Source organism: Bombus vosnesenskii, unplaced genomic scaffold, assembly GCF_011952255.1.
Source record: "Bombus vosnesenskii isolate JDL3184/JDL3185 unplaced genomic scaffold, Bvos_JDL3184-5_v1.1 scf7180000013295, whole genome shotgun sequence".
NCBI lineage: Eukaryota > Metazoa > Arthropoda > Insecta > Hymenoptera > Apidae > Bombus > Bombus vosnesenskii.
The window spans coordinates 463,894-489,043 of NW_022882946.1; the positions used below are offsets into that span (position 1 = coordinate 463,894).

The following is a 25,150-nucleotide window of genomic DNA, read 5'->3' on the forward strand; positions in this document are numbered from 1 at the left end:
CTATATCTGTCGTTATATTTTGCTATTTCCTCTTTGACTGTGGGTATCTTGAGGTCGCGATGTATTGTTTCGTTGGTAACATACCAAGATGCATCTATTAAGGATCTCAGCCTTTTCGATTGGAAGCGTTAAAGTATTTCAATGTTGGAATTATTTGCTGTTCCCCATAGTTGGATTCCGTGGGTCCAGACAGGTTTTATTACGGTCTTGTAGAGGGTAATTTTATTCTGTATGTTTAGTTTGAAGCGTCGGCCCTTGAGCCAATAGAATTTTTTTAGTTTGTCCTTTAGTTGCTTCGTTTTATCTGAGATGTTTTTTCCAAGTTAGTCTCCTGTCCAGGGTCAAGCCCAGGTTTATCTGACTGAGTATGTTTGGACTTTTACCGTAAAAAGATGCCTATGCCACGTTACGATTGAATTACATTCCGATTACGTCTGAATCGGTTAGCGTGCAGCTTGATCGACAGAAACCTAGCGGAAAGAGAAGGACGTGACATTTTGCGCGAGAAGACGCTGAAATAATCGGCGTAGCGTTTTCAGCGTAATGAACAACGAACCGTTCAGCCGGTAAATGTCAAACCCTGTCGCTCAAAGAGCCACGGCTCACAGTACGTATTTGTTATGTACACGCGTATATCTCGTTGGAAGAAAGAAGTTGGTTGGCCATCGAGGAACTCAATGGCCCATCTTTACGTCGACGAATTTCCAGGTATTAACGGGTCGGGTTCGGTTTCCAAGCTTTCCTACCCGAGTTTTTCCCAGTCCAGTACCTATATACTTGTCGAAACTCGAAATCCGTCCAAGTTTATTATTTGGTTGTACTGGCAATTCGTACTCGTTTGCTTAGCTTTTATCTTTCATCGCGGTTAATTTTTAATTAAATTCTCGATATTCGGATACCTTTGATATTCCGAAAGTCGTTGGCGGTTTCGTATTCTGTGTTAATTAAAGCACTAAGACAACGCGCAAAGATTTTCGTTACGGTAGAAAAATTCTATTTGCGATTTTCGCTGAATTCTTCTCTGCCACCAGATCGCGTAGCACCGCAGAAATTTTCGAGTCCGTTGCAACAGTCACTTTCGTCCCTGCCGGTGCGTTGTGTCGTTTGTTGGTAACGGCCGCGCTAAATTTACTTTTAATCGTTGTCTCGTAAACGGTTCTTAAAACCTTAAAACAGATGAAAAGTATCACTTTGTCGACGGTAATCCTACAAAGTGAAGACTAATTTCTCCTCGGCGTGTATACGTATGTCGTTACTTTTATTATTAACATATAATATCGAATGTTCGATATATAAGCTATTCTGCAATGAAATGGGTGTCGCTTATTATTATAACGACTATTTTCCGTGTGGCATCTAATAAAAGATCAATTTTTTTGTCCTATCGTTGTATTAATACCCTGGAAAGCGAAAATACGTCAAGTAAAATAACCGTCCTTGTTTTTTTGTCATTATTTATATTACGTATTACGTATGAACGTATTATTTTACCAGTGGTAGTTTGTTTTTTGTGGAAGGTACACGGTCATAGGGAAAATGTTAAAGGTGATTCACGTTCGATCCCTTACACGGGAAAAAAGCGAATTCGCTTATTTAACGTAAAGTTAAAATTGCGATAGGTGAAGGCCGCGTAGCCGCGAACAAAATCATTTATGAGCGTCAGAGTAGTTTTTTTTTTTTTTTTTTTATTTATTTGTTGAAATTACAATCAATTCTCGCGTTGAGAATTTTCAGTAATTTTTCTGGCGTGGCGCAGTGACATGGCTGTTTATTTACAATAAGTTAATACTTATTATAGATAGGTATAATTTATAAGTATTATAAGTAAGTGCATATGCTTAATTTGGATAATTAAATGAATCTGACGTTTAGGTCTAGCGGGTAGTGCCTCTTCAGCCTGCGAGTCTGGTCCGTCGTATCGAGTAGTCCAGTGATTAGGGGGTTTCGGTGTTTGTTGATTCTTTTGCTGTATCTGTTGCTATATTTTGCTATTTCCTCTTTGACGGTGGGTATCTTGAGGTCGCGGTGTATTGTTTCATTGGTTACATACCAAGGTGCGTCAATTAGGGATCTTAGCGTTTTCGATTGAAAGCGTTGGAGTATTTCAATGTTGGAGTTACTTGCTGTTCCCCATAGTTGGATTCCGTAGGTCCAGACAGGTTTTATTACGGTCTTGTAGAGGGTAATTTTATTCTGTATATTTAGTTTGGAGCGTCGGCCCGTGAGCCAATAGAGTTTTTTTAGTTTGTCCTTTAGTTGCTTCCTTTTATCTGAGATGTGTGTCTTCCACGTTAGTCTCCTGTCCAGGGTCATGCCCAGGTATCGGACTGTGTCCCTGCTAGGAACTGTTGCATTGTTGATGGTGACCTGGGGGCAGGTTTGTTTTCGGAGCGTGAAGGTTACATGTGAGGATTTCTTTTCGTTGACTTTGAAGCCCCATTTGTGAAACCACTTTTCCATGGAGTCGAGACTTCGCTGGAGAGTGGATGAGGCTATTACCGGGTCAGCGTGGGAAGCTAATAGCGCTGTGTCGTCTGCAAATGTCGCTATTGTTATATCATTTGATATAGGTAGGTCGGCAGTGTAGATGGAGTACAGTAGGGGTCCGAGGACACTACCTTGGGGTATGCCGGCTTCTATTGGGAATGTTGCGGAAGTGGCGTCTAGGTATTTAACCATGAATTGCCTATTGGTTAGGTAAGATTTTAGGATGGAGTAGTAGGGGTGGGGTAGAATCTTTTTAAGTTTGTATAGTAGCCCTTCATGCCATACTTTGGCATGTCAGAGTAGTTGGATAATGTTATTTGTTCGATGTGACTATTACGTACAAGTCTTTCTCATTCGTCCGCGAGTTAAAATTCTACCAAATGTCCAAATTGGACAAATTGTGAATGAAAAGAATTAAATAAAAAAAAAAGAAAAAAAAATTCGTGAGTCGATCTTCAAATAAAATTAAATTCTATAGAAGGGGAACGAAATTCGTTGCCAAAATACCGCACGTTTGCAAATAAGTCAAGAACAATGGAACAAAGGGGCATCTCTGTATCAAAGAATACGACTGAAAAACAAATTGGAAGCGCAAAAGAGGAAATTCGTGGAAGATGCAGCTGCAAACAGCCGCCATTCATACCCCTTAACGGTTACTTTCTCGCTACAAGACCCCGAGACGGTCGAACCCTTTTTTCCAAGCATACACTCGATGCTCTACACCGATGAAAAGTTTCTGGACGTGACAAAAGTTCTGCGAGCGAGTTCGAATTCCAGTTTTCTAGAGAACGGAAACCCGGAACGAGCGGTCCACGTGGCGCGCATGTGCTCCCGTACTATGCGCTTTGGATCTCCATGAGAAACGTTGGCAAACGGTAAGACGGAAAGTTTTCGCGCCACGTGATGTCCGAAACAGCGTGAGAATGGCCATGCAGCGTCGGAGGACGCTTGGCAAATACGTACAAAGAGAGCTTCCAGAGCTATTGTTTACGGAGACATCCGAGACTCGAAGAGAGAAACCAGTCCGAAGTTTCCAGCAAAAGTTCCAGAAGAATACAGGCCAGATGCCTGTGCTATTTAAGTGGACGGTTCCACGCTCTTCTCTTCGTTGTCTAGTTCGAAGAGCGAAAAGACGCTGACTTTCCGAGTTATCGAGAACTTCCAATTAGATTATTTCGGTCAAGTATTTCATTTGCAAAGTTCGATAAAAAGATTCGAGCGTTTCCGCATTTGGTAAATGTTTGAAACGTCGATCGAGCGGAAAAGCTTGTGAGAGAAAGAAATCGCAAAGGGGAAAGGAATTTGTCCGACAGGCGAAAAAATAAAGTAGCAACTGTTACGATCGAATTTCGCGGACTTTTATAGTTTGGCATGGCACGGTGTGGACAGCGTACGGTTAACGGTTAACGATCAGTCGCGAAATAGCTGTCGAGCGGAGCGCTTATCGTTAGCGGTAGATCGTATTGATTTCAAATCGTTCGTTATACCGCGTTCTTATCACCTTCTTTAACAACGTTAGTATTATCGTCATTATTATTTGTGCGCGAACAAACGGATTTTTCGATGTAGCGCAAATGTTTCGCGAAAACTGGACAAATTACATTTAAGCAGTTTCGTGTGAAATCAAGATTAAATCTTGATCGAGATTGCAAACGATTAGTCATTGTGATACCTTCTCACGCTTTCTGTTTGCTTAATTGGTAAAACGTAGTTGGATAGAAACAATTTCTATATGCGTATCGTGCGAGGGATCGATGGTACAGATACTAATAGAAGATGGTACTAATGGAAACTAGTTCAAACGGTTAATGGAATATGGGACCGTAAATGAAATTTATAACTCAGCTCGAAGACGTCGAAATCATCGAAAACGGAGTGTGCGAGTTAAGAATTTCGTGCCAATACAATACCTGAATAACGCTGTATTCTTCGAGAAATCCTTCTAACTACGTTCACTATAGGTGCACAGCTACCATACAAAAACCGCTTCTAGAAACTTTCTCGTCCGTTTACTCACGAATCGAATTTGATATTTTGTTCTATGGGAAGATCATCGAACCGCTTCGGAAGAATCGCTTATCTTTACTCGAGGGTTCGTATCGCCAAGCGTCCCTGCTAGATTTCGAACGAGTAGATTTAAAGACGCGTACACCGTACCACCGTTCTTACGCGTTCTCCGGTATTTTTCCATTTAACGACGCGACAACTTTGCCCGCAACTATGAAATCCTGGTGAAGTTTATCGGACCGAAAGCAACGAGAAGCACGTGCGCCAGCTCGTGGCCACAAGTCGCCTTTTATTACGCGTATGCGTATATTTATGCGTAGACGCGAACGTTTCTTTTATCAAATATCTTGCACAAATTTAGCGAAACAGTATCGCTAATTTCAAGTCGATTATTCGATAAGCTATATATTTATACGTCCCAAAGTCCCTACTTTCTTAAGATCTTGGCAATCGCACGTAACAAGTCAAGGTGAAATAACGCGCTTCTTTCGCAGAAGACGCGGAATTCTCCTATCGTAAGAAGGATCGTACGAAGAGACAAATAATCGGATTAATTCGCTCTTTTCACGATACGACGCTATTAAGGAATTCGACGAAAATCGTAATAAATAATCGAACAAACGCGACCAACTTAGATACTTAACTCCCCTGACTCAACTTATTTAGATGTTTCGATTTAGCCGATAGAAACGGATACAGTTGATCAACATTGTATATTAGTTTCAAAGTAACAAAGTTCCTGCAATCGATGTACAATATCTGTGTTTTTAAACGCAGTTACACCTGTGTGCGCGAACGAACGAACTCGGATCAGAGGAAGATCACGGTTCTAATATATTTTCGAGTTGCAGATATTTCACGAAGACGAGATAGTAGTTTCGATGATATTTTATTCTTGCCAGGTCGAATCCTTATTTTCCAATAAAATTCGCGCCACCTCGTGCTTTAACCGGTCAAACCGGTGTAACGCGTATCGCTGTGAAAAACATTCGATTCTATTCGTTCCGAAGTTACACCAATTGTACACGATATGTTGCGCAATATAGTTTAGTTACGTAGTGCCGGATGTACGTATCGTTGCGCGCGCACGCTCGCATTCGTAATTTTACAAGGAAAGCTCGATCCAAAGTTGCGTTCTACTTCTGCCCGAAGCAACCACCGCCGCTGGTTCTCGGCGCGTAAAAGAACTTTGTTCCCCGGCGCTTTGACCAACCTGACAGGCACTTTTCTCTGAAATAAAATAACGGGCGCTTGCATACCTGCGCCCATTCACTTGCCCTCGGTGAATATGGATTGCGACCGATTGTGCCGGCACGGCGCAACAATGCCATCGAAAGAAAAGGACCCTTTTACCCGAGGTGTTCACCTGTGGCCTCGAATGCGCGTCGTCAGGTGTATTCAGCGCGAGGGACCTCGTTAAACGCGTTCGTCGTGCGCCTAGTATTTAGCAGTATTTTTACTGCCGAGTCTCTCCGCCCTTTATACGTCCTTTTATCGGCCGATACATTCTTTTTTTATTTTTCCAGCCACTTGGTTAGCCAACGATAAATATCGCTTACTTTTGTATCCCGTGATGTATTGGAAGACTCTAGAATTTAGAAAACGACGATCGTTGCTCGGTCAAGGGGACGAACAGCGTGAATTTTGTCGCGTATCGTACCGTTGTATATCAGATCCTAACGAAGAAAAGACCAGAATCGAAAGCCGATTAGCAGCGATTAGCAGAGATTCAAATTTTATCGACTTTTGTTTACATACACTAGGTGAAGTAGGTATTTCCTATGTAATGTGCAGTACAATTTAAAATTACTAGGTAGAGAGGATTCGAATTGGTACTAACCGAATGAACTACGCTATAATCCAAACAACTTGCCACATTTTACTTCACACAGTATTACAGTTTGCGTAGGTTAACTACGTTACAGAGGAGAAATTTGTATTAGTAATGGCAAATACAACCGGTTCCTATGAGAACCAAACGTGCGCATACGTACTTGCAACGCGCATAAGAGGTTTATCCTCGTGAATCCCATTTAGGTTAAGCGAATCAACATCCATCAAAGAGTCGAGGTGACTTTGGTCGATGAATTTCTATTTTACAAGGAAAGCAATTACGTAGTTACGCTTTGCCTTTGGACCATCGGCTTCCGTTATTTTATTATTCCGTAGTATTGTTTTACCCCGATCGATAAGCGAAGACGAATCGATAAACAGGATTTACGATACGGATTTTTCGTACGATTTAATCGCGGTCGTGCGATGCGAAGTAGTAACAGCTAATGAGAAAAACTACGGAGAATTAGTTGCCATAAAGTAGGGCATGCGTACTATGCACGAGGAGAAATATGGGAATTACCCTTTAATTACCCGGTATTCCAGATGCACGGAGATATGGATTATTCCACGGTTAAAGCGATGGATTCTTTGCGTCCTCGTTTTCTTCTTTCTCTCCTTAAATAATGGAAAGAAAGTTAAAACGTTCAGTTTGAACGCATAACGTTAACGTTTCATTCCGATGTTGTTCGATTAAGATATATTTCGCGAAATATTTCGAAAAAATGTCGTAAAAGATAGGTCGGAGCTGCCGACTGGAAAATAGTAAACGCTATTCAGAGAACTCGGAAACGACGCGTCAGCTTCTCCTGGAATTTTTTCAGGGAAAGAACGATCTTTTCTCGTCCGTGAAGTTGCCGGCTACCGGACGAAAAGAAATGCCTGCTGCGAGGAATCGACGTGACGGGAAAGTTCGATATGTCACGCTGTGTCGGGACCTTTGTTCCGCCGCCTACAACGACAGTCTCCACTAACGAACTTCTCGTCGAAATTAACGTCGTCTGTTTCGCATCTTTCGCCGCTTTTCCACGCGAACCTCCCCAAACGAATTCTCGATATCGAGGAAGATCGTTTAACCGCTCGGCTCGAGTTTCGATTCCAGATCGAGGTTCGGGTGGAATCGATCGCGATTCAGGGTACCTACGCGCACACGACGTGATTGATTTTCTGTACAATGTAGGTACGGTTTATTCGTTTTTGAGTTAGTGGAGTCAGTTAAGGAAGTTAACGGGTCGATCGTAAACGTAACGATTTGTCAAAGTTGTTCGAGGCGAGTCTTATATTACGTTACGAATTATTTTCGATTCCGTTTGCTCGTTCGTAATCGAGTTAGAAGAGAATTTTGTCATTGAAAACGGCACGGCGTAACGGTGTTTAACGACGAAAGTTGTCGGGCAACTCGGTAGCTTCGAAATTATAATGTAAATTTCCGTTAAAATACTATATCCGTCCGACCTGGCTGTAAAATTGGACCAGACGCTACGCGTTCCACGATTTATCTCGCAAAATTTACGTCCGGCTTTTGCAAAACGTAGAACCGTGCATACACGATGTACGTACATGCATGAAAAACAAATTATGTAGCGCATTCCATCCTGAATAGGTCATCGATGACGACCCATGGTATTTCTCGAAAGTGGCAATCTTCTTTGAGGCAATGTCTACGTTCTTTCTTCCGCTACCGAGGATAAGAGAGCAAGGGAAGAGAAAAATATATAATTTACAAAGAAATCTGTACGAATAACGTTTTAAAGGATCGTAATTTTCGTAATTCGCCCGAGATTCGGCAAAGGAACGAAATTTCCCTTTTATCGAGCGAAATCTTCCATCCTCGAGGACAGAGATATCGAACTTTGGCTAGAGTCTTGGCTGGGAATCGAGATCGTTTCGCCATAACGACGGTGCTCGACATCGGTGCAGCCTTTTATTCGTAAAACGAGCCACGTTCGGCTGCATATAGAATTGCTGTCTACGGACTCCTATCCTTGGGCCACTGAAAATCTATTATTAGCGCACCAGACGCAGGTAGACGTCGCGTCGTTAAAACTATGAATCATCCTTCGAGACTGCTCTTCAGCTTCTTTTCCGTTGTCGCACGATGCCTGCCTTCGGTTTTTCGAAGAAACGACGGGCAAATTTACGCATCAGAGTCGTTGAAAAATCCGTTCTCTGCAAAGCGGAGCGGTATCTCTTATGAAATAGAAAATGCGATCGAACGTCCAAGTGGCTCTTACTATGATCTCCCGACAAGGAGCCATTCACGACGCTTTATGATACGCGTAAGATAGCATAGCGTACATTTACGACGGATAAACGAAAGGGGTGCGTGTAATCGACCGTTCCTCAAAGACGATATCTTCGGATTTTTTACAGACGAAGGCAAATTTGGAAGATCAGTTACGAATTAACGATCGAACGAGCTACCTGTCCAAATACGTCACGACTCGTTTCTCGGAAATAATTCTCAACGACAGCTTCCCTTTTCGCACGATACGTAGCCGCGAATATCTAGCGCCGTCAACGTTCTTCCCGTTAAATTTTCATCATCCGTCGAGTGTAAATCTTTCCACGAGTCGTAGTTTACCGATAATAATTCCTCGCGCGAACTCTCCAGCACGTAATTCTTTAAATTAGACAAGATATTCTTCGGCTGAATTATAATTTTCGTCGCTAGTGTCAACACGATATTCCGTTTATCTTGCGAAAGCAGCAAAATTCTCCGTTATAGTTCTCAGGGGACGATTTCGATGAAATTCCGAAGGAAAGGAACGTTAATTTTCGCTAGATAATAATTTGGTAGTCCTGACGTTGATTCGACGATCGGCGGTCCTTGCAAAATTTATCGCAGACGATCGAAGGTCAGGGGTTGAGCGTGGCGGACTCGCAACAACCGGCAGGTGCCAGGATCTCAGCATCGCTGGCTTCTTCGGTGCTGCGAGAACAGTTCGAACGAAAATTAACGTTACTTTCGAAAAGTCGAGCCGCGTTACGGGTTACGGCCCATGCGTACACGTCGTTTCTGCTGTATACACGGTGTGTCTGGAAGTTTAGTCTTTCGTGTGACCAAGGAAAACGAGTTGTTCGAATCTGGCGTTCTTTTTCGAATAGCCTCGGTTAGCTGCGTGCTTTACGTAGAAAACACGAATAGGCGATCAACGAATTTTAGTCTGGTCGAACGCAAAGGCCAAACCGAATATCTCGAAACGAAAAATACCAGGTAGATCGCTAACAACGTACGATACGAAGTTTCATCGACTTCTCGTTTTCGCTCGCTCGATGTTAGTTGCATCGCGAGGCAGACACCTAACGCGTATTGCAGCGATGTTAAAACGACGCCGAACGATAGGACGCGACGCTCGATAGATCGAAGCTGTTGAAAGCAAAAATCCCGATGGTTTGTTCTTCACCTTCATTCGTTAAGTCGAAATTTCGTCGAATATGTCATTCGTCGTAACAAGCTGTTTTCTTGCGCTCGATCCTGTTCTACGTTATCGATAAACGCTTTAGATAATTTTAACCATCCTAAGATTATCAGTCAATTCTTTACCAACGATGTCGACTCTTTTTTTTTTTTTACGAACAATATCGCCGTTTATCAACCCGGTTTATTAATCGGGATATTTAACGGATTATCAATCAGTAGCTGGAAACTGCATCTTCTTTCAGCTTGGAAACCTTAGCCGTGCCTCCGTCGAACCAACATGGTGCGACGTTCCGCTGTTGTTGCCGTTGCTCGAAAAAGTCGTCGCTTGTTGTCGAACGTTGGTTCGGCAAGGGGAAAACGTTCTCGGTTGGCATAGAGGGTGGTCGAGATGCGAGTAAGCAAACGTGACCGTGGACAACCTGTTTTTCGGTAATATCGGATCGCGATGATAGGTTGTCATAGGAGACGAACGAAGAATGACAACAAAAGAACGTCAGCTGGCCTGCCGTTGCCGGAACGCTGTAATTAGAAACCGGCGGAGGGGGGCTTGAACGGAGCGACCTGGTGGGGGTTGATCGGCCGCGAAGCGTGGCTCCTCTTCAGTCGGTCCGGAAACGCGGTCTACGCAGCACGTTTTTCCTCGTTGTACGCTCGCTCGTTGCACGTGACGCGATGTTTCTTTGTACGCGTGGATCGTTGTGCTCGTCGTGGCCGCGTCCGGTGGTCGTTGCGCGGTGTGCCAGTGCGTAAACACAGTGAAAAAGGTACGTGGTTATGAGGGAGGCTGCCTCGACGAGCGAGATGGTCAGCTTTAAGAACAACAACGCAGACAGGTACGCTCGAGCGCATTTCTTTGGATTCGCAATCGCGTTTAACGGGCTCCGAGCGCGCCACTCCGCGGCAACAGCGTGATACGACGTAACGAGAATATCCAACCGTTCGACGATTTCGTCATGGAAACGAGCAACTCTCGATTTTCCTGGTATTCGGATTACTCGATTCTGGAGCACGCGATCATATCGAGAATGAAACGCGAGCGAATCGGTTTTCGCCAGGTGTTAATTATCTCTGGATTTGCTTAACGGCGCATTACCGCGTGCACGAGTTATAAAATGTCTTGTCCTTATCGCGCTCCGTTTCCGCATAGCCGGAAAAACACGGACCGTGCATTCGCGCTTATTTCCGTTTCGTATCGCGCAGCCTACGATTCGATTTACAAAAGTTTCGAGCGACTGTGCTCGATAAAGCCCGAGTATCGTTCGCGATAGAGAAAACGATGTCGAAAGATAATGCCTTCGATCGTGCTATTTACTTTTGATCTCATCCAATAATACGTCTGCGTACGTATAATCAATTTGTTTCTTCTCGCAGCTTACGATCAATTTGCGAACGAATGCGCGCAATAATTAGAAATTACGATGGCAATTACAAAAACAGTTTTTCTCTGGTTTCGTCGAATGAAAGTGTTCGGCAGTTGTAACTTCGATATCCGATTTTTTTTCCTCGACTTTAGGTGCGTTATCGCGCCCAACGTCGAATTTAAAGTTCTCGTTTGAAACTCGTTTCGATCGTGCCGTGCTATATTTCGAAGGAAAAGTTTTCCTGCGCGTTGTTTCGGAAACTAGATTACGCTCTCGAATCTAGTTTCTGATACGAGTTGATGCTTATTGCGAAAATGAAGAGGTTAGTCCTCCGATAGACACGTATCGGCACTTTATTCCAACATTTTTCTCCTTCGCGTCGCTTCGATACTCGGTATTTATCGTTTTCTCGGATTTATCTAAACGTTACTCTACGATCCGTTTGATTCGCAGAACGGCTTTCTTCTTCTCTGTTTGTTCTCTGTCGTCACCTTTTTATAACTCGAGCATAGCCGATTAAAAGAACAAAAAGTTGCTTTATCTATCGCCTCTTAGGAGACAAACATTTACGAACTTGTAGTCGAGGAAATCGATCTCGTTGATACAACGTCGCGCGAACCAACGACAGGATATAAATAAACAAGTTGCAAACATTTTTATCGTAGGCCACGGCTGAAATCCTCGTATATATACGACCCGTGAAGGGACACACGTACGTAAAGTTTCAGGTCGATCGGTTTACGAAGTATCGCGAAAATCCGTTTCTCGAAACGTACGTAGCTCGATGCTCGAAGCAGCGCCAAAGCGCCACTACCAAGAAGTACATGTTGGCGATAACGAAAGGAAATTTACGAAAGAACGATCCTTAAATTATATCGAAGGCGGACAATCGAACGCGCGTTTGTCCGAAATATTTCCAAATTAGAAGCGTAAAGTAAGAAAAGGGGACAGTTTTTCGATCGTGAGCGAATACGCGATAAAAAACAATATTACGTCAGCGGCGGTTAACGCGCTAACAACACGCGATTCATTCGGCGATCAATTAGTCGTATCTAGCATCGACCGAGAGAACCGGATCTCGACGAAACTCTCGTTTTGGTCGTATCCGAGTTGGAAATCGATCATCGAAAGTAGGAAACACACAGCGGAATAGGAATGCTTCTCGAATTTGGTCGAACTATGCGGGAATATGGGATTCCTTCGGGCGAGCTTTATCCAGGTACATGGCGCGGACGCGATCCGGCGCAACGCGTGACAGAGAGCGTGTGCGTTTCGCGTTTGTTTGACTTGGAAAGCGTTCGAGCGATTCGGCGGCGGGGGTTTTCGAAAAATATCGTTGCAGGCGAACGGGCCGAGTTCCGAGCATTGTAAAGTTTCCGAGGTGAAATTGCCGTTGGCGCAGCCGTTTCCGCTGCGATAGACCGCATTCCAACCGTGGTTCCAGGTATTCCGATCGGGTCTCGAGGATTATGGCGGACGCAGGGAAATCGCGATGCTCGAATACGATCGTCGACAGATTACCGAACGATATCGATGCTGGATTAGTTTCTGCAAACACGTCGCGTCCCCCGATGAAACGTCATTATTTTAACCGAGAGAATATTGCTTTAATGCTAGCTGCCAGGCTCTCTCCGTCCTCGCCTTTCGGCTGGGATAACGCGCTTCTCGAAATATTAGCGGGACTACTCGTACGTATCGTGTTACCGCGGAGCGGTGCGTTTAAATCAAATTCCTGCACTGCGAGAATTTTTCTTTTTGCTTTTTCCTCAAAAATGCTGGAAGATACCTTTTCTTCGAATTCCTTCCCTTTCAACGGGGCACGTTTGGCGATGAAACGCGGTCGTAACGTCGCGGTAAATCCGGAATCCCATAGGATGCAACGTGCGACGAGTTTCGTATCCCTTTGCGGATTCCGATCATCCTGCGAATTCATTTTTCTAAAGTTCTGTCGATTTGTCGTTGAGCGATGTTCCGTGGCAAATCGTGGTCGGACGTTGTTGCCCGAGCTTGGGACAGAGGAGGAACGTTAAGACCACCGCAAAGTTTCTGGCATTGGACCGACGCCGTTAAGGTCAAGTATAGAACGTTTCTTGTCTAAACTTGGCTACGGCGTTTCGTTGAATTTTTAGCAACTGCCACGAGTTCTTCGCGAGGGGCACCTCCTGAGACGCCGTCGTTTTGTCGCGAACGTTCGAATCTTAAAATAATAACGCCAAAATTAGAGTAAGAGGGTGTAACGCTGCGTCGAGGTTTATAACGCGTGAGTTTCCATCTTAATTTCTCGAAATCGTCGAATCTTCCTAAAGCTTGCTCCTTACGATCGACCGATGTCAGCAAACTCGCAAAGCGTAGTCGCATTTTTTTTTATTACGGCCGTTGCTGGGAAACGATTGACGACGTGACGGCCAATTACCGCGACAAAGAGAAAAACGGTCTTCCGTCGATCTTAACGACAAGCTAAATTTACTTGCCTATGGTTTAGCGTTTCTGCGAACGTCTACAGTCTGCGTAGGTCCATACGTTATGCAACTCTGTGCTTATGTAGTCTGAAAAATTGAATGGAGACAGGGCTGCGTAGAAATAATACGCGTTGCATATACCGAAGAAACGTGACAAATGGTTCGCAACGGGGAATTGCGATTTTTAATCCGTCGAGCTGGCTTGCCAATGCTCGTTAAATCCCGACTTAACATCGTTCCACTCTTTGTCTTCCCATTGTTTTTATCCTATGCTCGTTTTCTTTGTTTTTCTACGTTCGTCGAGAGATGGTACGGTACGGAAAGCGAAAAAAAAAAGAGAAGAAAGAAGAGGTTCGATATCGTTTTTTTCCAAATTTTCCCTATTTTCTCGTACGATATATTTTTAGTTTTTATTCGCGCAAGTTACCATTGAAATTTGCTTTGCCGCGTCGCAACGTGGCGTGACTCTTTATTCGAGAGACAGAAAACACGTGGTACGCAGGTGTGCACTCGCCGTCTCTTCGACACAATTTCCAACGCGTTTTACTTCGGTTTTCAAATACAACTATAGTCCACGGTCGGCGCGATTTCTATCGAAAAACACGGATTTTAGTCCTGGTTTTAGAAAAAACTTTTCCAGGCAATTATTTTTTCCTAGCACGTACATTCCTATAAGTTCTCTGTATCTTTACGTTTCTCGTTATCGAACGATTTGTATCGATTTGTATCGGAGGCGATGAAAATCGAATTTATCGTCTATATGAATTTCATCGTGACACGACACCGTAACGATATTTTCCGAACAAAGTCGGATTACGGATTAGTCTTGGGTCCTCGTTAGGCGAGATCGTGCGACCGGAAGGTTGGCTTTCGGCGCGGATCTCTCGCGGCGCGCGCACCAGCATCCTGCGAGTTTACCCCTCGTTCGCGTAATTAGCGTTGCTACGGGCCTCGGTAAAACGGTTATCGGTAAAATCCGCGGTAGTTAATTCGACCCGTCGTACGTGGAAAATGGCTATTTCCTGAGCTTTGTTACTCGGTCAAGCGCTGCGCATCCGTTGTCCTTCTTGGTTTTTCGTGTTCTCTTTTTCCCTGTTAAATACGATCTCGCGTACGACGCCGATCTTTCGTCCGTAACCTACGATGCTTACGTACTCTCTTTCGCGGTTGACTTTGAGAGAGAAAATTGCGATCGAATCGCAGATAAAATAAGATAATGTATACGATAGATAGAGATCTCGTACGAATTTGAATCGTTTCGATTCGGTTGGTTTTGCGCGTCGCCGACGCTACTTTACCACCCCGCTGATAGTACTGGAGTAGAGCGTTTCGAAGCTCGTGTCAAAGAGTAGAAGAGTAGGTTTACTCACAGGTAGCAACGACTTCCAGTTTACCAGTTTCATCGAAATTTCGTCGAAACGTTGACGCTTTGATCGATGGCTCTGTGAAATTGTACTAAAATTATGTTCGAAAATTAGCGTCGAAGCCGAATCGAATTGAGAAATTTGTCGTCGAGAACACAATGTTGCGACTTAAAATTCCGCGTCGTACGTTTCAATTAGGAAGGAATCTCTTAATTACGTTTCCGCGAACGAAAAAATGTGAGAAACGTTAGGTCGCGTAGCGATGTTTCGCTCGGCTAAACTTTATACGTGCATTTTGCCTCTAATTGAAATACAGGCCCTTTGAGTTGCTCCTCCTTCAAGGATCCGCAGGTTAAGCTTGCGTAATTTATTTGCCAGGGATCCAGTTTCTGCGACGTTGCATCCGACGTAAGTAGGCGTGCATTCGAGGTCGACTTTGGTAATTGCATCCTTTCGAATATACAGGTTACCACTTTTCCCATTTTCCTGTTTATGCGAATTACGTCACCGACGTAGGAATCGACTCGAGCAAATCGCCGATTTATTCGGTTTTTTTTATTTGGTTTTTCAGTTTGTTTTAAAAAAGCACGCATGACCGAAGACGCGCTACTATCTGCCGCCACTCAGCGGCTCGCCTCAACAGATGCAGCTTCTCTTTAACGGCCCTTCTGTCGGCCTTCTATGTACTTTTTTATCTACCGTCAACACGATATCGCGTCGCTCGGCGTGTTTGGCGTTTAGATAAGAGCCGAGCCGTTGCGAAGGAGGCCTCGCCGGGCCCTTTCCACGTTTCCGCTCTCACACTGCTTTCCACGGGGACGGTAGATAAAATCGTTCGCTCGCTCCGATCGAACCGGTACGATCCTCCGTGCTACGTACCGCGTCCGATTCCTTCTTTCGTCGTAGCCGTACGTTTAATCCTATAACGTTGACAACGTTCGAAAACAGGAGTAGCAAGCGATTCTTCGGAACGGTACGGTTTCTTAGCACGGGTTTTTGTTACGACACGAACGTTCTAGCAACACGGTTGTTCGCGTTCGTAGCAGGCAGTTTTAATCGCTGCAACCTATCGTAAGCATAATACAGCGATAATCGTGAAATCGAGATCGAGGTCGATAATGCGACGTATGCGTTTGAATTTGGTTACGTCACTCTGATCGACGTAGCGCGATATCGAATATTACAGGATACGTCTTTAGTCGAAGTTGTTCGACGTTTCACGACAAAACGTTCGTTTATCATCTTCGTGACAAAGCCATGCTGTGGAAGGAGCAGTATTTTGCAATTTTATGCGATTTTATGGAATTTTCGTAGCGCCGACAAGACGGTAACGCGCTGGTTGTAGGAGTATTTGTGTTGTTTCGTGGGAATTAACGCGTCGCCGCGCGTCGCTCGTCGCTCGTCGAGGGGATCGCAGGTGGGGTACTGTGGCGCAACCGGATGTAACCAGACTTTTTTTTTCTACGTAACTCTTTACCAGGTGTGAAGTACGATATATTTTTTAGAAATTGACAAAAAAAATCGATAACGTTGCATCTAGACGCGCCATATATTTGACTTTGAATCTTACAGGAGGAAAATACGCGATATATACGCGTAATGTTTTGAAATTGAACGTTGAAAAGCGACTGGAAGGATCAGGAATACGCAATACCGTATTTCAAAACGTATCGTCCGAGACAATCGGTGACCGACTAATCTTTGAAACGGGAAACGCCGTGTTCGAACGCACCGACGATAAATTCGAACTTTCGTTCAATTTAAACAAGACGCTATCGACCGCCGGATTTCTTAATCGAAGCGTGCGTTATCTTCGACGAGATTGGTAAACCGGGTTCCTCGATAATACGTTCGGATTCGTCGCGGCTGAACGTGTCGCAATTGAAATATCTTCGATTAGATCTTGTTACTCGGAAAGATTTTACGAATTATTTTCGAAGGTACACGCGCGACGCTTTCGATTTCTCCTCGAGTATCGGGTAAATTTGATAGTCGGGTAGAAAAATACGTACGTATCCCGCTTTCTCTTTCTATCTTACCAACCCGAACGCGTCCCTTCTTTACAGTCGTCTACCTTACCTGCAGGTGGTCGAACGGCGATATCTCCGTAAAAAGCGACATTCGCGATAGTAGGTAAAGTTTCCGCCAACGAACAAGGTAGAACGATCCGTTATCGGTACGACGACGCGAGGCTGCCGGCGATACGTCAGCGATACGACCGAGAACGACAAAATTGTACGTATTTTGACACGAACGAATCGTTTTACCTAGCATCGCATTCGTATCGGTTTGTACGATTATTCGTAAACTCGGCTATACCGCTGTTACGATCATTCCGGCGTTATCGTAGCATATTACTGTACGAGACTCTCGTATCTCTGGCGTTAGAACGTCTTTACGATGCTTTGTTTTACGACCATTTTACGTCATTTAGCACATCGTGGTTCTTTATTTGCATTTTAGCGATCAGACAACGCCGCATCGCCATCTGCCCGGCACTCTGCGAGGTTCCCTGAGCTACTCTCACAGCCACCGGCATAACCATCTCCACAGACATGATCCACCGTTGCCACCGGCATATTGCACTCCGCCTCCGCCGCCCACCTCCAGTTTGCCCACAGTGCAGCGTGGCTGTGCCCTGCATTCGAGGTAAGTCGCCGCAGCCGACCCATCCTGTACACCGGCCTTAATTGCCATACATATGTACTCGTTACTCTGGAACGTGTCGTACGACCGTTGCGGTCTGTTTCAATTCTCCGTGACCGGTGCTATCCTTTAAAACGTCACGACCACGCCGGTCTATTAATCCGCTCGGCTCTTCCCTCTTGCTTCTGTTTTTCCCATCGCGCCTACCTATACGTCTACGTATGGTCGTGTATCGAGGCTGTACCAAGGCTGTACCAAAGCTGTACCGAGGGATGCAAGAGGATTGAATTTCAGGGTGAGACTGGTTTTCGACACCCGATACACGCTACACGTACCGCGGGACGTTCCGGACCCGATCGTCGGGTAATTGTTACGCGAAGGGTGGTGAATGGCTACGGCCTACCGAAGCAACGATGAATCGCGACCGGTTCCAACCGCGTGTGAAACAGGGAAAAACACGGACCCTGGCTAAACGCGGATGATCGTCGATGAATTGGCTGTGCGCTCGCGCTTTCTAACTAGAAACAGCAGAGAGAATAGCTGCGTTTAGGAGGCGAGTTTAAGTAAAAGTATATCCCGCGTATCTTTGCAAGGCAAGGTAAGGTAATATTTGACGTCTTCGTCAAATATTTGTTTCCGTATCGACGAAACGCGGCAGCCTGTTCGTATTACGAACTTCAACCGTATTAATTTGATAAGAAAAGGCGAGCCAAGAGGCGAACGTGCAAAGGTAACGAGTGGCTTTCGATCTCGAGTGGGATAAAAGCAGACCGGCGATTAAAGTTCTCGTCGGAGGAAGTCTAGCGGTCGTAAAAGATCGTTTTCGTCCTGTTTGCTTGGTTAGGCGAATGCTACTGCTACTTTTATCGTTCCTAGCAGAGCGTTCGGCAAATTTAGCCGGTTCGCTCGATATTAGCCCAGTCCTGTGTAACGCGGACGATATATTTTCGAAATTCTCGATATTAAATATGCGAAATGCACAGCGTGAACGTAACGGTCGGCCCTCTCGAAATACGACGGAGTTTCGTATTTCGCGAGAGAAGAAAGAAAAAGGAGAGAATTACGAGACGCGGAATCGTTTCATCGGTCTGGGAAAACGTTTTAATTTGCACGGACCCGGTCTCGATCGCGCGCTCGCACCCGGCTAACCTCGATTCGTCGACAGCGTGTTCGAACGAGGCTGAACTCGCGTTTTGCATTCCGCTTTCGATCTGGTCGCTGCCATTCTCAACGAGCGTAACCGTCCCGCGCAAAAATCCCACCCGTGGGTCACGTTTCGGCAGGTTCGCCAGGATTACGGAAACGCTGTCCGATACGTGTACAAATTCCAGCTGTGTGCGTCGGCTCTATCTCTCGCGCTTGCTTCCACCACCACCGATCTCGACGATAAAACGTTTCCCTTTATCGACTGCCGCTCTTTTTCCTTCTTTTCTCGTTCCCATCGCCGCACCGTGCAACTCTTTTTCTTCGCGCCGCTGCAACCCATTTAAATAATCAATCGGCCTTCTTCTATTTATCTTCCTGCTTCCGACTCTCTGCTCCTCCTTGTCGCCTCTTTGTTGCACTTCTCGTCTCGCTTTTATCGCTCTCCTTTTCCCCGCCTCGGCGTCTTTTCGCCGCTTTTCCTGCTCGATAACGGGAATTTATGACGAGCTTCCTCTAATTCGTCCGTCGGATTCGTTAACGGTTTTAATCGAAACTGGACCGCGTAATTACGAGCGACGAGGTCGAGCGACTGTCGGGGGCGGGCTTCCAAGCAATATATATATCCGCGTTTCTTACCTTTCGTTCGATAGCATCGTCACGACTACATCCTCGAAAGCATTACTCCGCGTTCGAAGAAGTACTAAGCTGTTCCAGGCTTTGATCGATTCCTTCCCACCACAGGCTCTATTATAGGTTCGACGCCGACCCTCTTGCGATAGCGACGTTGCCGTCGAATTTGTCATTCGAGGCAGGATCGATGTCTTTCTAATCGCTCTTCTAGAGCCGACGTTTGAATTTCACTCTGAACGAAACCGATAGCCCGTGCTTAAACAGGTGCCATCGAAATACGTTCGTTTCATCGATCGACTAATTTTCTATCGATGCTCGAGTCGCGCCATGCGATATGCAGCGCCACAGCAACGTCCTTGCGAAGGTTCCGACCTAACCGTACATCGTATCGCTCAGCGTACGCTTCGCGATGCATTGTTCGCCGTATCTCGATAACCAATTCGTACGTAGCGATACTTTGCATAGAAATGCGTAATCGTTGCGTAAACTTACCGCTAATCTTGCGTAAATCAGCGTTCACGGTGTACGACGTATTAAGCGAGGAATTGAAATCTACGGCGAACCATAGACGCGTTGCGTCGATCGTGAATCGAGCTACCAATTACGTAAGTGGCTATCAAGAATAGCTATAGCTTTGGCTAGATCTAACCATTAGGCGAATCGACTCCGAATCACCGTTCGCCGCTCTAACGATCCACGGTGTTATCACGGCAATATACTCGTGTATCGCGCTATACCTTTGCTCGAGATTCGTTACGAATCCCCATAGATCACGTCGTTGCCATCGAGCGTGAAATAATATATACGCGCGTCGGTGGAGTGAAATACGTACGTGGAAGTAGAAAGAGACCAAAGGGAGACGAGAGCTCGATTCGATCAAATTGAATCGCCGTCGAATAAAAAGTAACGGTAGTCCGTTACCGTTCTTGAATAAAAACAGAGAGTGAAAAAATATAAAAAAAAGGAGAGGAAAAAGATCAACGACTAATTCGATCAGCGACGCCGGTTAGATCGTTTAGAATCGAATAACGGGCATCGACTGGAAATCAGAAGCGAACATCGACTCGACGAAAGTTTACGTTCGACGTATTTCGTTTTCAGCGGCGAATCTGGCTCCGGCTATTCTGGTTCGGCGAGTTCCAAGTTTCGCCCGTTGAAAGTCTTGGACGCTTTTCTAATTAATCCGCGGAGCTCGGCGATAAAAACGTTACCCCGTCTATTAGCAAGTTCGACACGCTGTTTTCCCTTCTTTTTTTAATCCCTCTCCGTTTCCCTTTCTTCGGAGGTTTAGTTCGGCTGCAGGGTATTTAAATTTTCCTTCGTCGAGCGAAAAGTTCGCGAGACGTAATTGGGCTGTTTATAAGTTGGCCGTCGCGCATCCGTTCGTCTCTGTAAATCGAAGGAAATCGAACGCTCCGTCCCGATCGACGACAAGCTGCGATCGTTCTCGTTTCCACAAAGCGAATTTTCGAGAAAAATCTTCGATGTAGCTTTCGATGCGTTTACGATTTTGCGCCTCGAACAGAACGTCGATAAATTAGCCAATCAACGCATCGACCGTTATTTCTGCATGCACCTATATGCGTGCGGTTTTGAAACGCACGAGATTTCTGCCCGTTACCTCTACTCTGCTTCCACGGAGAAACCGTTACCGTTGCTCCGTTACCTTGCGCAAAGCGAAGAAAGAAAAGAACAACGAGACCCTTCGCTCGAAAATTGTCAACTTCCGCTCCAGTGGGGCGCGATTCCTCAAACATCCGCGACAAAGCTGCGAACGCCCTCTCGGCATTCACCACCCTCCAATCGGTTGTTCGACTTTCCTCTAGCTGAGCGATAACGCGCGATTAACGCCTTCGTTATCCGCCATCGTCCGTTCTTCGACCCTTTCTCGTACACACTGCCGTAAGTAAACCATCGACCCTTCTTTCTTTTGTTCCGTATCGCTTTAAACTCCGCCAATGGATCGATGCGAGACCGCCTTCCGAGCGAGTTTCGTAATTTGAAAATACGTACCTTTAAAACCGAACCGCCAAACTGTGGCGCAGATTCTTTTCTAACGCAGTTGGTAAAAATTCGATACACGAAGAATCAGCGACGAGCTACAGCGAGGAAAGCGAGAGAGGGCTGAACGCGATCCTCGATGCAGCTGCGCTCGTCGTAAACCTAGATGCCGAAAACAGCCGAAAAGTTGAACGAACGCAACTTTAATCGTAAGAAGTAACATCCTCCACCTTGTTGCAAACGCACGTGCAATTATCGGGCGATCACAGGTAGATTCGTAAAAGAAAGCGGGTTTTCAAATTTTCCACGGCGTATCGTTGTTACGGTAAACGCGTGGGGACGATCGCATAATGGCATAAATGGGACAACGAGAAGTACGTCGAACTGTGCACCACTCATCTTACGCGAGCGTACTACGCTTCCGGGATGAGCGTAGCTTTTTTACGACGGAATAAAGTGGAAGCGGCGTGTACCCGACCATCGTTTTCAGACGAACGCCATAAAACGGTAAGAATGGGAAAGGGTTGCCTCCGCTGTGGGATCGAGAGATTTGGAATCTCGCAACAGGAGCTTATTCCTCTCTCTCTCGAGCCGACTGTGACTCGCGCGATCGAAAATAATCAGGTAGAAATTCTGCGAATTCACGGGGCTCGTGCATTTTTCAACGGACGTGGCGAGGAAAATCTGCGAAATGCGTTATTTCGACGTAACTTCTCATCGTTCGCGCCAGTGAGCCGAGATCGAATGTCTTAAAGCGTAAATTTTCTTCTCAGACGGAATAAATAAAACGTAATTTACGCGCGGATAAAGACTCGGGCTCCGACGTCCGACGAAGTGGCAGGAGCCGACGTTAAGGAGTTGCTTCTTTCGTGTAGGATCTAGGGGATGTAGGGAAAGCTGCAAACGCGCAATACCGTCCTTGGTGGTGTCCAACGATCGAGACCTTTGTCCGCTACCGTATCTCCGAAACTGGATGTCGCGGATGGAGGAAACGAGGCGAGGTTCGCGCGAACCGAAAATGTTTTCGCGGAGTCTCGAAAGGGAGGACGATACGAATATTAAAACGATCGGGGGATGCGATGTCGGAGTAACGGAACGGAGACGAGAATTAAATGCCATTGGCGCAGGGAGGACGATACACTTATGGCACGTACTCGCGAGAATCGCGTTTCAGAGGGTAGGTCAGGATAGCGACGCGGCAGTCCGATCGATTTTCAGGAAATTGAAGGATTGTACCTGCAACTGGATTAAGCTTTTAGAAGGCAGAGCCGGTTTCTATCGCATTGCAGCTAGTCGAGCGTTATTTCGTTACCGGTCCAACTAATACCGTTGTGCTAGGCGGACGCTACATTTCCAGCTGCAATCCGTTATTACATTCCGAAAGATCGTTATCCTTGTGTATTCGGATCGATTCGGTTACCTGTGCGGCGTAATTTCTCCTTTGTAATCTGCTTCCTTCTCCGAGGATCGAGGATATCCTTCGTGGGAGGTTGCTCGTACCGATCGTGGAACTTTTTGTAATTCGATTTTTATTCTAAATCTTTTACGGATGGAGAAGTAAATGCGGCGGATTAAGTGTCCAAAATGACGTGTCACGCAATTAAGCGGAACGCGAGTTACGCGTGTTTGAACTTTAAAGTCGAAAGGATCCGGCATCTACGTCGTCGACGAAGACCTATCCCTTTTTGTTTTGCTTTAATCTCCGCGTTGATCGACTGGAATGGAAGCCAAATAATATCAACGGGATAAATAACAACACCGTACGCTCCACCATTTGTTATTCGTCGATCAACTCCGAATTACGATGTACCTGCTTTAAACTTTCGCGCGTAAAATACCAACGACGTTCTTCGTAAGAAACTTATGGAAGAAAGCTGCGATACTTTTGACGGTCGAACGCGGTTATTCAAATTACCATGATTTTAATATTTGCTATTATTTTTCGAAAAATTGCAAGTCCTCTGATCCTTTCCCCTGAAAATAGATCGGCCTTCGAAACTGAACGACGTTCGATCTACGACTCGGAGTCGCTTCGTCTCCTCTTTTTTTCGATCTCAACGAAACGATAGCCCGTGATCGCAATTACCAACATTCTCGGATATTAAATCGGATCCTTAAATTTCATTGCCTTCGTAAATCTGACATTTTTTTCATTTCACGTTTCAAAGTTGAATCGCGTCGTTAATCGAATTTTATACCCTCGGTCGAAATTTTACCCCCATTCGGTCGGTTGTTTTCGAAAGTCGCGCGTAATTTGGTCGCGTTTTCGTATTCGCCGTTGATGCACGATTATTCGTGATTTTTTGATCGACGATCGTAAATACGTACAACGAAGCAGTTCCAGTTAATCCCGTAACGGAAAACCGACAAAATCGCTAGACGAGCGAAATCCGCGAACAAGTGGTATCGTTGATTTCGAGTCGTTCCGATCGATTTAATCTAGATGGCTAGTCGGAGAGCAACGCGAGAAACAAGTTCCACACATTCTCGTGGCGAGCTTGCCGCGAGACCTCGCCGTGTAATGAAAGTATTTCCGGGAAACAGTTAAGCACTTTAAAACTGCAGCAGAGATAGAAAGGTTGGATGGAGAGAGGATCCAACGCGCCTTCGACGCGCAATCTACCAGCGACCATCCGTTATTTATACAACGGGGACAACCATACTTTTTCCGAAAAACGAAAATTTATCCGTCTCCTTCCTCTACCGGACGACTATTTTCTCCGGGAGAATTCTGATTTCGATTTCACCCGTTTCTCCTCGTTTATTTTCTCAAGGTTCCTACGCGTAGAATTTACGTCGACGAAAAGAATTCGAACAAAATCGTAAGACGAAGAAAACGCGACGAAACGCAAAGTCGATGGTGCGTCGGTCGAGATGTCTTCGATTGGAGAAGATCAGTCCACGAATGGTTTCTTCTCTAATCACCTAAATCGCTGTATTACTTTTCTTCAAATTCTTCTTTCTTCGATTTTTATCCGAGGGAATATCGTTCCACGGAAGAAATACTAGGAGCGGTCGAACGATTGACAAATTCCACGGAGAAAGCTGCGTATTAAGATGGAACCGGCGAAGGAAGACTCGAGTCCCGGCGAGTATTTGCTTTCGCGGCTGATTCAGCCTCCGAATATAGGAGCCAATTGCACAGCGAGATTTCCGAACGTACGAACGATAATTGCAGGATGAATCGGCCGTCGGAGTTGCCGCAAGTTCGTTGGCCCGCGGTCGATGAAAGTAAACTCCCGATGAACAGCCATGGGAGAGTTTCGATCCGAACTCGTAATTGTTAACACGCTACCGCGAAGATCAACCAGTTACGTAATGGCAAAGTACACCATCGTTTATCCAAGTAATTAGGGGATTTCTTACGATTGTCTTCGTTTTCGAGATATACGCGTAATTCTTCGATAAAAAGGTGATCATTTAAGAAGACGGATGGACGTAACGCAAACGAATTCGACCAATCATCTTGTTGGAGTATTACAAACTTTGACCGTTGTCGATCACCGTGACAACCACGACGATCCTTCGCTATCCCCGAGCGGTTTCGTCGATTATGCTATCATCTCGAATATCGTTCCTCTTTCAAAGTCTCGTCGTGCGAGGTGGTGGAGCGCGGTGCGACGACTTGCGTATCGCTTCGACCGAAAAATTTAGATCGGTCGTTCTCCATTAACGTCGTTAACGATTCCATCTTTGACGATGGATCGATTCGCTTATTCGTAAGCGGTCGGTTCTCTGGTAATTTCTGGCCGAAGCAAGCTCGCATGCGCGCGAACACGTACCCCGTAGCGC

General features: G+C 45.4%; 1 protein-coding gene across 11 annotated transcripts in view; it reads left to right on the forward strand.

Annotated features, from left to right (window-relative positions):
* LOC117233211 overlaps positions 1 to 25,150 on the forward strand; it is a 192,695-nt gene that overhangs the window by 43,569 nt on the left and 123,976 nt on the right. For 9 of the 11 annotated variants that reach the window (XR_004493281.1, XM_033493306.1, XM_033493299.1 and 6 more), the window contains exon 2: positions 17,399 to 17,584. Coding sequence is in view for 7 of the 11 variants with exons in the window: in XM_033493299.1 (XP_033349190.1) it covers positions 17,399 to 17,584 (186 nt within the window). In the remaining 4 variants the exon portion in view is untranslated. Of the gene's footprint in view, positions 1 to 10,344; positions 10,585 to 17,398; positions 17,585 to 25,150 lie in introns of those variants that run through there. The other 2 variants (XM_033493301.1, XM_033493308.1) reach the window with 2 other exon arrangements.